The 14,475-nt window shown below is 28.8% G+C and overlaps 2 protein-coding genes across 2 annotated transcripts; one reads left to right on the top strand and one right to left on the bottom strand.

Moving 5' to 3' along the window:
* Positions 1 to 1,437: 1,437 nt before the first annotated feature.
* Positions 1,438 to 5,824, top strand: GPI1 (phosphatidylinositol N-acetylglucosaminyltransferase subunit GPI1, putative; the record flags this gene model as incomplete). Its single annotated transcript, XM_029006109.1, has 11 exons — positions 1,438 to 1,590; positions 1,839 to 2,147; positions 2,228 to 3,654; positions 3,860 to 3,961; positions 4,149 to 4,278; positions 4,456 to 4,535; positions 4,695 to 4,765; positions 4,862 to 4,951; positions 5,125 to 5,241; positions 5,336 to 5,346; positions 5,699 to 5,824. The coding sequence occupies 11 exons, from the start codon at positions 1,438 to 1,440 to the stop codon at positions 5,822 to 5,824; spliced, it is 2,616 nt and encodes an 871-aa protein (XP_028862632.1).
* Positions 5,825 to 6,592: 768 nt separating this feature from the next.
* Positions 6,593 to 14,334, bottom strand: PmUG01_11044600 (conserved Plasmodium protein, unknown function; the record flags this gene model as incomplete). The annotated part of the gene is made up of 14 exons (XM_029006108.1): positions 6,593 to 6,670; positions 6,852 to 6,954; positions 7,232 to 7,647; positions 7,778 to 7,928; positions 8,064 to 8,125; positions 8,556 to 8,623; positions 8,959 to 9,007; positions 9,087 to 9,161; positions 9,397 to 12,404; positions 12,678 to 12,783; positions 12,994 to 13,142; positions 13,518 to 13,651; positions 13,938 to 14,063; positions 14,246 to 14,334. 14 exons carry the CDS (start codon positions 14,332 to 14,334, stop codon positions 6,593 to 6,595), a joined length of 4,614 nt encoding a protein of 1,537 aa, XP_028862631.1.
* Between the last annotated feature and the right edge of the window lie 141 nt (positions 14,335 to 14,475).

Below are 14,475 nucleotides of genomic sequence, written 5' to 3'. Positions count from 1 at the left end.
TAATTAAGTTTATGTATGTATATGGGCTCCTACACACAAATGCGAACACAAACACAGATACTGATACAAACATAAAACAGATAAGAACATAACGCAGATACACTTCCAATCCATCAAATCGCTGCAATTTTGCCTTCCGCTATATTTTTTATGCACTCACTCCATAACTCTTTCAGATTATATTTTCATTGATGCATGTTCGTTTGTGCCCTTTCATCTTCACATGCAAATTTGCAATTATTCAAATTTTCGATTTTTCGATTTTTCCTTTATTTTGTTTTTCTTTTAGCATATGTTTTATATTAATGTTTGGGTGGAAGTGGGAGAATTCCCCTTCAATGTTCGTATATCAGTACGCTCCGGTGTAATAGAAACGATAAAATAAATAAGCAAAAGGTTCTATATGTATATATATATATATATATATATACAAATACATATATACATACACGGCAAAGAATGTACTAATCAAACGAACAGATGGACTGGTCAGGTAAATAATTAATGACTCGACAGAATGAGGTACCTGCTTAACCCCTATTCACCCCTTTGAAAAAAAAAAAAAAATACACATAAATATACATACACGTACATAAACATATATATATGTATATATCTACACTTGTCGAAAAATCTAATGCATTATCCTTCCGCGATTACCATATTTATGTACATTTTAGTTATAAATTTTTTATTTTTTCTGAACGTATTTAATGCATATATTTTGATGAAGCGAGTGCTTTATGCAAGTGGAGACTTACTTAAACAAAATGGGGTTTGAAACATGCTGTGAGTTTTGCATTAAATTAATGTAGCGGATGTGTAGGAGTTGATGCTCATTCGTTAAGAAGAGTAAGTTTTTTAGTTTAGCCATCTCTTCTGCTTTTAATCCTCTCCAATTCCCCTTTTTTTTTTAGATTTTTTTTAATACGTCGAATTTGCACCTCGTTAATGGGGGAAGTATTTTTATTTTTTTTTTTATTTCCTCATCCACTGTAGTAGCATAAAAAATATACATGTGTATAGAAATTTCGCTTAGAAAGAAAATATATAGAGTGCACATAATATATATATATATATATATATATATATATATATATATATATATATATATATTTATATATATATTTATATTTATATGCACACATACGTACATACGCATATAGGCGAATACGCTCACGTAATTTTATTTTATTATATTTTATTATATTTTTTTTTTTTTTTTGGGTGGAAAATATCTCGAATAAGAACAATTAAAATGTGTAAGAAGCATAACCTTAAGTGCACAAAAAATGCAAAATCATGCGCACAAATTTTTTGAAGCCCAGTGGGTGTTCTAGCCTAAGACGTTGACTTAATTCTTGTGTATGGTTTATCAAAGAGTTATGCTTTTATTAAAGCTACAAAAAAGAAGAAAAAAAAAAAAAAAATTTCAAAATGAATGATACAAAATATAGATTAGTACAAAGTGCATGTTTGAGAATATTTTTTCCAGATGACTTTCAAATAATCAATAAAAAGGACAAGCATTACCTTTATGGAATTGCACAGGAGGATACATATGTTACTATACATGTAACACCTAAGCACGTAATGATAAGACATAAAAAATATGTAACTAGCTTTATGACTAACAAGAGGGAATTATTTGCACATTGTTCAGTCGTATATTGCCACGCTCCATTTTGCCAAGTTGAACTTCCTCCATTTTGTTTTAATCTTTCTGTTTATACTTCAAGTTACTCCCACTTAAAAGTATATTAGAACTGTATCATTTGTTCATGGATAGCATCATTTTTTTTTTTTTTTTTTTTTTTTTTTTTTTTTCGTATTTTCAGATAGAAAAATTTGAAGTAAAGAAAGAACACTTGGTGGAGGAGGAATGGAAAAATTTTCGAATTTTTGGTGAGTTAATTTTTATGAACAATTCAGAAGAATTACAGAAAAGAGACTGTTCAGAATGCTACCATTGTAACGGTTGTAGGAGTTGCAATGTACCTGACTACATTTTTCTGATTTACTATAAAGACAAACCTGTATTTATAAGAAGGAGTAGAGATCAGGGATGGGAACTAAGTGCCTTATTTATTTTGTATAATTCCAAAAAATATACTTACAATATTTCCGATGATCATGTGGATAGCTTAGTCGCCTATGCATTCAACAGAAAAGGAGTCTTTAAAAATGGGGGGCAAAAAAGTGGGGAAAATGATAGAGAACAGATTAGAGAAGAGAACAACAAAAAGAATGGAGAAAAGAACAGCAAAAAGAATGGAGAAAAGAACAACAAAAAGAATGGAGAAAAGAACGGAGAAAAGACAACAAAAAGAATGGAGAAAAGAACAGCAAAAAGAATGGAGAAAAGAACAACAAAAAGAATGGAGAAAAGAACAGCAAAAAGAATGGAGAAAAGAACAACAAAAAGAATGGAGAAAAGAACAGCAAAAAGAATGGAGAAAAGAACAGCAAAAAGAATGGAGAAAAGAACAACAAAAAGAATGGCGAAAAGAACAGCAAACAGATTAGAGAAAAATATAACTATGTTAACGAAAGTTCATATCAAAATGAAGCTGTAAACTGTAACACAGTCGGAGGTGACAATCTCAATAATGATCATTTCAACTATGACATAGACAATAGTGATACATATAGCACAGATGAACATGACAAGGGTATTCAAAATATAAAGGATGAAACGAATGGTGAATATTGTGAAGAGGTGCCAAAGGATAGTATATCGAATATTTCAAAAGAGGAGAAACAAGCATGTTCATGTTCCGGCGAGCTCGATTTACATACAACCAATTTGGCAAGTGGGTTAAAAGGGGAAAGAGCAGAAGGAAAAAAAGAAGATGAAGCAGGAGAGAGGGAGGGAGAGAACGGAGGACAAGGAAATAAATCAGTGATCCACAATATTGAAGAAAATAAATCATTGCAGTCCTTGAATATAGGCTATATAATTTCCTTAATTAACAAAAAATATGTTTATGCACAAGGGTTAGAAAAATGGGGGAACGATAGTAATACTAATAATTATAAAAAAAAGGAGGACGAAAAAGTAGAAGTGAAAGAGGAAGTAAAAGAGGAAGTAAAAGAGGAAGTAAAAGAGGAAGTAAAAGAGGAAGTAAAAGAGGAAGTAAAAGAGGAAGTAAAAGAGAAAGTAAAAGAGGAAGTAAAAGAGGAAGTAAAAGAGGAAGTAAAAGAGGAAGTAAAAGAGGAAGTAAAAGAGGAAGTAAAAGAGGAAGTAAAAGAGGAGAAAAAAGGGAAAAAACAAAACCTATTTTCTCCCCTCTCATTGACTTTATTTTTTATTTATATCATTTGTCTTATCAGCAGATCAATGTATTACGCATTCTGCATACCGAACGTTTTAAATGAATATGTTTTTCAGAAGAAAAAAATTAATACGTTAATAATGATAAAAGAAAAGTCTTTATTACATTCCGAGTGGTATCACATATTTTGTAATTTAATTGAAAATAAAAACAGGGAACAACATCATAAATATAAACAGATATTATTGATTCGACTCTTTAACTTATTAGTTGATGTATTTTGTGGTGTCACCTTATTTTGTCTTATTAACTTTAACAAAATTAACATTTATTTTATTCACGAAAGGATAAAGATATTATACGATACGAGTACACTAACGTAAGGAAATCATTTATGTTTACATGTATGTTCAAGTAGTGATGAAGCAACCATGTTGTGAGGGCGCTGGGTCGAGATAGCAGCGCGGGGAACTCGTTTATATATATATATATATATATATGTGCATATATGTGTGTATATACGTATGTATGTATATATATATATATATATATATATATATATATATATATTTTATTTCTGGTAGGTCTATATTAGGTACATTATTACAGAACCCCTTCGGTGTGAAGTTGAACAACAACTTTACTTCATTCATTGGAAGCGTCATTGTGTCGATTTTAGATAAATGGTAAGTGCCTTAAGCAAGATGGTTGAAGGAAGAGTTTACCTGCCCCTCTGTTTGTCCCTAAACCGATTTACGTTTATAAATGCATAAATATAAGTGTACGTATAGGTATACATATAAATGTACATGTACATATGCGTATAAATAGCCCACTTCACAACATGCTTTTTCGAGTTATTGTTCTTCCTAGGGACTATTTCAATAATGTATTTCCACTGAGAATGCCGTCAGTAGTATATATGTTTAAAGCTTCATCCTTATTAGGCTTGTCTTTTTTTCTCGCTGTTCTCATTGACTTCATAAGGCTTATAACTCTGCATGTAGGTGAAAAAATGGGGCAACAGAATAAAAAAAAAAAGCAGTTTACCCTTTTACATTTTAAAAAATTAATTTAGCCATTTATAATTTTTTCCTTTACCCACATCCGTACACACATCTGTATAACCATACTATCATACGTCACATGCATACAATTTTGCTTCTTTACCATTTTGAAGGTTACACTTATTTTTTTTTTCTTAAAAAAAATATGTTCAATTTTTCACAGTAATATATATTCTCTTTATTTGTTATTCAAGTAAGCTTAAATTTTGAAAAAAAAGGAATCAAAAAAATAAAACTATGCGAAAAATAAAGTAATATCCATGGAACGGAACATATGTACACATAATAAAAAAAAAAAAAAAAAAATTTAATCAATTTTTCTATATCCCATCTATTTCTTTTATTTTTTCAGTGGAAAAAAATGGAACATATTAAAGCTTAGGGTAGACACGAATTACTACACCAATGAGGAGGTTATACTGGGTAAGTGAACTAGTGAGTTAGTGAATTAGTGGGTGAGTGACGAGTGAATAACAAATAAATAAAAGAAAACTCACAAACGAATGAACATATTTGCAGGCACCATCTTATTCACGATACTAATATTTTTATACCCGACAATTTTTGTACTCTTTTGCGTTTTTGGGATTATCTACTTTATAATAAATAGTATTTTGAAAAAAAAATATATACATATATATATACATATATATATATATATATATATATATATATATATGACAAAACCAGACCAAATGGGAGACATGCTTATGCAAGAGCAACACAGATGAAAAGTAAAAAAAAATGTATATCGTGTGGAATTTTATTTTTTCGCTTTTTAGGGGTTATATACGTGTTGTCTATTTTAAAGGAAATCCTGTTATATTCCCCATTTTACATTCTCTTCCTGAGGTGTAGTAGTAACCAATATATTAGCAAAGGAATAAAGCTAACCAAATGTAAGATGAGAAAATCAATTACTTTTTTATAAAAAAAAAAAAAAAAAAAAATGTAATTCTTTTTTTTATTTTTTTATTTACTTCCTTTTTTAAGGTCATTATGTGGTAAAAAGATAATTACACAAACCTCCTTTTAATTTCCCTTTTTTTGACTTAAAAAATTATTTACCTTGCCGTGCAGGAGAAATTTACATGTGCATATGTACATGCATAAAAATGTTTCTGTGGAGGATGTATATATATATATACATATATAAATAGAATATATATATTATATAAATATTATATATATATTATATAAATATTATATAAGTATTATATAAATATTATATAAGTATTATATATATATTATATAAGTATTATATATATATTATATATATATTATATATATATAAAAGCAATAGACTTGAGCAATACTTTTATTATTTTGGAAATTTTTTTTTTTTTCCCATTGCAGGAGGATGAAGAATTGAAGAATTTTCCAAAATCAAACTACTTGCTCTTAGAAAATGTTCATTTTTTATTTAGTGATAAAATAAAATTATTTATGAACGTTTTCATTAATTATGTAAGCTGTAAATAAGTATGATCATCCATTTTTTTTTTTTTGCCTCTTACGCACTTATCCCATCGTTCGACTTTTCTTTCGTTATATTGTGCTTATTTTATTTCGCTTCTTTATGTTGTATTACTTTATTTTGTGTTCCCCCATAGAACTTTTAAAACATACAATGCATACCTTCATTTACATTTATCCATTGGAAGTACTTTCAAAAAGTTATAGTAGCAAAAATAAAAAAAGAAAAAAATATAACAAAATTAAATACAGTTAAAAGGATGAAAGGAGGAAGTACTATACACATCCATAGTTCACTATGGTCCATATATTTGTACAGTACGCGTTACTATTTATTTATCATAGATTGTAATTTATTACATTTTAAACTGTTATTCATTTACTTCTCTACAGCTTTTACCTCATTTACTTCCTTTATTTTTTTGATAAATAAATAAAAAGACAAAGTTAATTTCATGGTAACTGAGCACACACAAAATAAAGTTTTATAATAAGGCACGTTTTAATTTTAAAAATTTATGAAAACAACGAAAAAAACATAGGGAAAAATAAAAAAGAAGAAAAAAAGAAACAAACATAAACATCCAATTTTCCACTAGTTTCAAAACGCAAGAATTTATCTTTTCTTAAATAAAAAAGCAAGAAGAACAATGAGTGTAAAATAAAATTATTTAGAAAAAGAAATAAAAGAGATAATTGAGCATATAAGGAACAAATATGCACTTTTTTTTTCCTTTTTTTTTTTTTTTTAAACAAATAAATACAAAACACGAATCAAAACGTGTTAAGATAGTCTTCTAGCTTTTTTTTATATATGTCATTTATGTGTTGTATGCTGACCTTTAGCTCTTTCTAAAAAGAAGAAAAAAAAAAAAAAAATTTGAAAATGCCAAATTTGCTCATAAAGGAAAGAAAATTATCGTAATGTATAAATATGCACATGTATGCGCATACATATGCGTACTTATATGTATATATATATATGCATATATGTGTAAACTAAAATATTTAAGAGGGACAAAGACAAACATACGTATACGATTAAAGATCTTGTAGTATCATAAAAATTTAATTTTAAAACGTTCTTCATAAAATTTAGCTCCTTATGACACCATTCCTTTTTCACATTGGTTATGCTGCAAAAAAAAAAAAAAAATTTACACAGGTACACGTAAATATTTAAATATGTAGATATATATATGCAGATATATATGTACATATTTATACGTACTCATACATACACGTATATATACACTTAATACATGTACACCCACAAACATGTAAGGAAAAAAGGTAAAACGCCTTCGAATTGGAAAAATAGCAAAACCACAAACACAAATGTCCCATAGTCTTTTTATAATTTTTTTTTTTTTTTTTTTTTTTTTTTGTTTTTTTGTTTTTTTTTGTTTTTACGTCTTGTTCTTCTTATAAGTCGAGCTGTATTTGTTTAGTATATAATCGTTTTTATGAATTTTTGCATTTTCGTCTAAAGCGCTTTCATTATTATTTGAGCTGTAGCACCTGACCGTGTTCATATTATTGCTATCAAAGGTACTATTACTGAAATTTTTTTCTGAATTGTTAAAATTAACAGCACTTGAATCATCCATAAAATTACTGTTATTGTTACTATTATTGTTACTGCTATTACTATCTTCATTGTTGTAACTGTATATATGAACTATCAATTTCTTGTTATCATTTTTGTCTATGTACAAATCAATTAACATTAACGGGTAGCTAAAAATTATAAGGGCTTGATTTGCATGACTATTCGAAGGGATACACAGCAAGAAGTTTGAGTTGTCTTCGATGTAGTAGCAGTTAAACTGGAATAGGTGAGCGAGAGAGAAGGGAACATTGGCATGCATATGTGTTGACGTGTGCATGTATGCATATGTATGTATGTGTGCAAATATATGTATGTATGTAGAGCGAACGCTGGGGAACATATATAACCCCACAAGGAGCGAGCAGGTTAGCAAAATCGAGCATTACAATTTTATTGTTATTCTTCAAGTAGCATTTAATCGTATGCTTGTTCTTTATATCAATCAAGGCCGTTATGTCACTGTAACTAAAATCAAACGGGATGGAACTAACATCTTCACTGAAAATACAAAAAATTAAAGAAAGGATGTTACACATGAAATGAAAAAAAACAAAAATAAAAAAAATTTTACTGCTTTGTCTTATTATTATTCCATTTTATTCTTTCACATTTTTTTTTTTTTTTTTTTTTTACCTTTTCCTATGTGAGATTATTCGCTGCAACTTCTTTGACAGTCCATCCAGAACAAACAAGGCCTAACGCGTTATAAAAAGGGCAAAAAAAAAATAAATAAATAATTGAACAAATAAATAATTGAACAAATAAATAATTGAACAAATAAATAATTGAACAAATAAATAATTGAACAAATAAATAATTGAACAAATAAATAATTGAACAAATAAATAATTGAACAAATAAATAATTGAACATATAAACAATTGAACATACAAACAATTGAACATATAAACAATTGAACAAATAAACTATTGAACATATAAACAATTGAACATATAAACAATTGAACATATAAACAATTGAACATATAAATGTGTACGGGAAAACAACTCAAGATAGTGTAACAAAAATTTTATGTGCATACACAATGTAGGGGTTAAAAATAAAAAAAATAGGAAAAAGGCGGTTTGTTTTTTTTTTTTTTTCGACTATGAATATAAATCCTACATGAACATTTCGCCGGTATATTTCAATTTGAGAAACGGGATAACATAAAAAGTGATTGTCTTCTGAGGCTGCAAAAAAAAAAAAAAAAAAAAAATTTATAGCGTAACATATTTGGGTCTACTCCACAGTGTGCACATCGAAAATTAGATTAACGTCAAAATGGTAAACATAAATTTTCTAAATTAACGCTCCATTTTTTCATCTTTTTCTTAATCCTTTTTTTTCTTTTTTTTTTTTTTTTTCTCAAAATACCTCCCATATCATTGACAATATTTGTTAAAATGGAATCCCTACAAATATTAATTTTTTCCTGAGCACAGTTTTCACATATTTTGCTTTCCTCCTATCGAAATGATATTTAAAAACAGGGAAAAAGAAATTAAAAATAAAAATGAAATATGACAAAATAGTATAGTATAAAATCCAATTGGGGAACACAAATTATTAGGTATCTAAATGGGACAAGAAAAAAAAAAAAAAAAAAACAAAAAAAACATGAACAGTTCAGAATTTAATGAAGTACAAGATTACCCAAAAGATCTGGCATACTTTGTATTCCATTTTTCCGATGATATTTTTAATTTTGTTTGCCAGTTTATTCTTAATCTGTAAAAGTTCTCGCAAACGAACATATGCAAGTGGGTAAGCGTGTACATGTGTAAGCATGTACTTATGTATGTATGTATATATGTACTTGTGTGCGTACATATAAATACGTTCATGTACGTATGCATGTATGTATGTATGTATGTAAATGCGCGTACGTCCACCCAAAACTTCTGTATACACATAGTCACATTCCTCGCTGTAATCTTTCAACAATGATTTTTTTTTAACTAACCTTTTTTATTAAATTTAATAAAGGCGTTGAAAAATTAATGCACGAATTTTTGTCAGGTATTTTGTCGATATATAACAAGGTCAAATTAATTAACAGTTTTAAGGTAATAATTCGAAGATATAAATTATTTATATGAACATTTATAATACTCCAAAAAACGTAAACACAATTATAATCGGAAACTTTAAAAAATGGTATATCTATATTATTTATATCACCAGCGAAATTCTTAATATAATTATGAACAAACTGAATGCTTAATAAGAGATATATATCTGAAATTTTATTTTTTATATTATCTTTTTCACATTTTTTTATATTTTTTTCTTTTTGCATATTAGTCAATAATAAAAAATTTAACAGTATAGGGTTGCTTAACTCGTTGTACTTCCTCAAGCTATCATCGTTTCTTTCTAACGGGTTATTTATTTTGCCTTCCCCATTTTCGCTCCCCTGTTGTTCCTTTTGGACTTCTCCCATTTCGTCTACCCCATTCGGGTCTAGCCCATTAGAGCCTACTCCATTCGAGTCTATCCCTTTCACATCTGCTTCCTTTACGTTTACTTCCTTTACGTTTACTTCCTTTACGTTTACTTCCTTCACGTCTACCCCTCCACTAACAGGTTCGCCCCTCTGGTACGCAATTTCATTGTAATAGCTATTGACAAGCCTCAAGTAAACACTCTCCTCTTCTTTGTTATATTGAGGCAATAGGTGGTCAATGGAGGAGCAGTATATATTTTCAAATTCTATATCATCACTTGGGTTTTTGTTAATATTCATTTTTTTGTGTGGGTCAAAAAAGTAGTTGTAAAAATAAGGATCTCTCAACTCGTTTGATAATATTTTATGTAAAAAGTGTGCATTAATATATTCATCAAATATAAGTGAATACACAATTTTATTTATCTTATCATTTTTTAGAATATTAAGCGAACGAATAAGAATAAATAATGACAAAGTAGTGTTAATAAGGTAATTGTATAATAAGGAAAAATTCTTAAAGGAATTAATATAGCATAATGGATGGAAAAACAAACTTACCTTAAATATATTATAAAAAATATTTGTTATACTTAATTTTTCATTGTAATGATTTAACACGCTTAAAGTAAAACAGTTAAAATTAAATAAGTATTTATATATATCACTATTAATATTATTATCTAATGTTACTTTTTTTTGTAGAGTTGGTATTTCCACGTGGCATAAATCGCACAAGTCGTTGTTCTTCTTCTTCAATTCATCTAATAGATTGTTGTTGTTTAGTAATTTTTTTAACTCCGAAAGTTCGTTATCATACCTTAGAAAGGAGTAATTCACACTTCCGTTTGTATTATCATTCGCATTATCGCTCGCATTATCACCTACATTACCGCTTGCATTACCGCTTGCATTACCGCTTGCATTACCGCTTGCATTACCGCTTGCATTACCGCTTGCATTACCGCTTGCATTACCGCTTGCATTCCCATTAGCGTTACTATGCTCACCATCATTGTCGTTCGTACTACTTCTAATCTTTTTTTTTTTTTTTTTGTGCAATATTCCACTCGTTGCATTTAGCTGGATGTATATTTTTTTTTTCCTCCTCCTGCAATAAGAGATTTTCATTTCATCTTCCTTTACAAAACTTGTATCATTGCTGTTACTATTACTGTTACTGTCTGTTGCTGCTGCCGTTGCATCTCCTGTTGGTACTACTGTATCTGTCTGTCTGTTAGCATTTATTGTGTCATCATCATCAATATCATCATATGTATTTCCAACATTATCAGCATTATCATTACCCATTATATCTTTCTTATTTCCTTGAGCACTTGCTATTTCTATACTTTGTCCTTTCTTTGAGCTATTTCTTCCTCTAAAATAGAGAAACTCATACGCACTATCACCTTTTTTGTTCTTTTTTTTGTTATTCGTATTTTGTGTTTTAACAATATTTTCATTCTCTTTCTTTTCTCCTCCCGTGTTCGTCAAGTTCTGCAGTTCCCCACTGCTACGTACTATTCCCCCCTCACTTTTTAATTCCTGTCCGATTTCTATATTACTCATGCTTGAGTGAACCGATGATTCATTTGATGACAGACTTTTACAAAAATCAAAATTTTTGTTATTCTTCAAATTATCATGAACTAATTTTAAAAAGGGGATGTTATTATCATAATTAATACTTTCTAATCTATCTAGAGCAATGGGACATATATTTTCATTTGCCTTTCCGTCTGTACTTGTCTCTTGCTCAGTTGTTTGTTCACCTTGTTTCGCTAGGTATTCAAGGTTCTCTATCCGTTCATGAGTCAGTTCTTCTTGAGGTAGTTCCAGTTGCATCGAATGCAGCGGTTCCGCTTCGTACTGGTTCTCATCCATATACTGTTCTTCCACCAAATTGGAATCATTTTTGCACTCTTTTGTTTCCTGAAGGTGGGTGCTATTTTGCTGAACTTTTTTATTTCCACTTTCGATACAAGTTACCCCCCCATTTTCATCCTGCTCACATGACAAACCCTTCTTTAAAATGATAATCTCCTCCTTATTACTTGCTTCCTTTTCATAATCACTAGACTTCTGATTTGAAAAATAGACAAAATCAATACTGTTACAGTTTACTTGTTTATTAGGAGCACCATATGCATTATTTTTTCTACATATTTCTTCTTCTCTTTTAACAGAATTTTGCAAATTCTTATCACATTCAGAATTTATTCCATCGAAATATATAGAACTATGAAATGAACCAATAATTGGGAAATAAAAATAAATTAAAAGTTTTACTACTAGCATATCATTAATTCTTTTCTTTTCACAATTAAGCATGTCTTCAAAAAAATATAAAACATCATCAATTTCATCTAAATAAATATTAAATTGTTTTCTTAATTTTTCAGATTCTTTAATTTTTGCATATATTTTATTCATCTTAATTATATGGTTCCTCAAATAGCAAACTAGCACAGTGAAAAATGACGAGCGCAAGATAATTAAATTTTCTATCCCCTCATCCTCAACTGTAAGAAGAAAAATGGATTCAATCAACATTTTACTGATAAATAATCGGCTAACAAGTACTCTCTGTTATCTATGTCGACTACCATTTATTAGTACAGCAAAACCGCAGAGCATACAGACCCATAAACGAAAAAGGCACATGTATATATAAGATGTATAAACGTAAAGGAAGAAAAAAATGCACAAACATGTACATGCATGTATAAATACATACATACATGTGCACACACGTACACACATGTACATGCATTTGCACACATAGCTGGACATACTTTTTAAAATGTTCAGAACAATATTTTTTACGTATGTCCTTGTGATTATATCATTGAATTTGTACAACCGTAGCGACTCTGTGTACAGGGGGAATTTCATACTCTTCTTCATGAAAAAAAAAAAAAAAAAAAATTAAATAAAAATAAATGCAAAAATAAAAGTATAAATACAGGAAAAAAAACAAAATTAACACAAATATTAACACTCTTGGAGAATCTAAAATTCATTGCGCACGTACACTTATGTATACTCATATGTACATGCATATGAGTATATATGCAAATACGCGGAGAGAAACTTTTCCTTGTTTTTTACTTCGTTAAAAAAGAACTTGGACGTGTGGTAGTTAAGAAAAAACGAGATGGACTTAATAATTGAAATGTAATAGGGCATTATTTCGTCATCTTGATAAATGAACGTTGTATAAATTAAATTGTTTATTTTGTTGTTACTAAATATGTAGTCTGTAAAAAGGTAGGATGAACATATGTACTGTTGTGTGCCTACGATAATGCTTGATGATGCACTATTTTGCGCTCTCATATGTAGATATGCGCACAGATATACGTGCATAAATATACATGTGTGTACTTGCACGTATGTTCTTGCACGTATGTTCTTGCACGTATGTTCTTGCACGTATGTACTTGCACGTATGTACTTGCACGTATGTACTTGCACGTATGTACTTGCACGTATGTACTTGCACGTATGTACTTGCACGTAAGTACTTGCACGTAAGTACTTGCACGTATGTACTTGCACTTATGTACTTGTATGCATATGCGCATTTATTCATCCGTGCAATGATTATGTTCTCTCCGCTCCTGAATTATTACACAATGATATATCCTTCTGCAGGTTTTGTATTAACAAGGTCAGGGACTGATATATTTGAATCCTGATATTTTTATTTATTTTTTGTCTAAGTAAATAAATAAAATGATTGAAAATATTATCTTCACAAAAGTACCTTAAAAAAAAGGAAAAAATAAAAGAACAGATAAGTATATATAAATATATACTCTTATATTTACCCGTACAATGTTTTAATTTTTTATATCGTCCATGCAACAAATAGATTTCAGAAAAAAAAAAAAAAAAAAAAAAAAAAGCATTTGCACTTTATTATTATCATCATTATAGTTACTATAGTCACTGTCGTCACTACAGTCACTACAGTCACTACAGCTACTATTGTCACTACAGTTACTATTATCATTATTAAGTTTTTGTTTTTCCTTCTATTTATGTATTACTGAAAAATTTGATCATCATATTTATCCCCCCATATTGTTATTTGCGTAATTTTCCTTAATAGTTCGATGAAATTATTTATGTTAACATTATTTAAGTTTATTCTTACTAATTTTTCAAAGTAGTATCTACAAAGAGCGGGAAATACAGGTAAACACGTGAATACATGTATAAGTAGGTGCGTACACATATGCATATATATGTACAACACTGAAAGACATATCACACGGTTGATCACAAAACATAGTACTGTGGGAGCTACATGACACACTTGAGTATAGACTTTTCTTGTTTCATTTTGTTTTCATACCTTAAGTCTTCATGAGTATATATTTCTTTTTCATTTTTTAGGTTTTTTAATTTATCATCAAAATTGTTGAAGTTAAATACATTCCACATATTTACAAACGGAAAAAAAAAAAAAAAAAAAAAAAAAAGCTGAACTGAACTGAACCAAACAAAAAACAAAACAAAACAAAATTATTGTACAATTGTTAATGATTCCTTCCTTTACTATTTTGATATAAATTATGTATATAC

The sequence above is a fragment of the Plasmodium malariae genome (assembly GCF_900090045.1).
Source record: "Plasmodium malariae genome assembly, chromosome: 11".
NCBI classification, from domain to species: Eukaryota; Apicomplexa; class Aconoidasida; order Haemosporida; family Plasmodiidae; genus Plasmodium; species Plasmodium malariae.
Note: the sequence above shows the minus strand (reverse complement) of the source record. Positions and strands in the feature narration are given on the sequence as shown.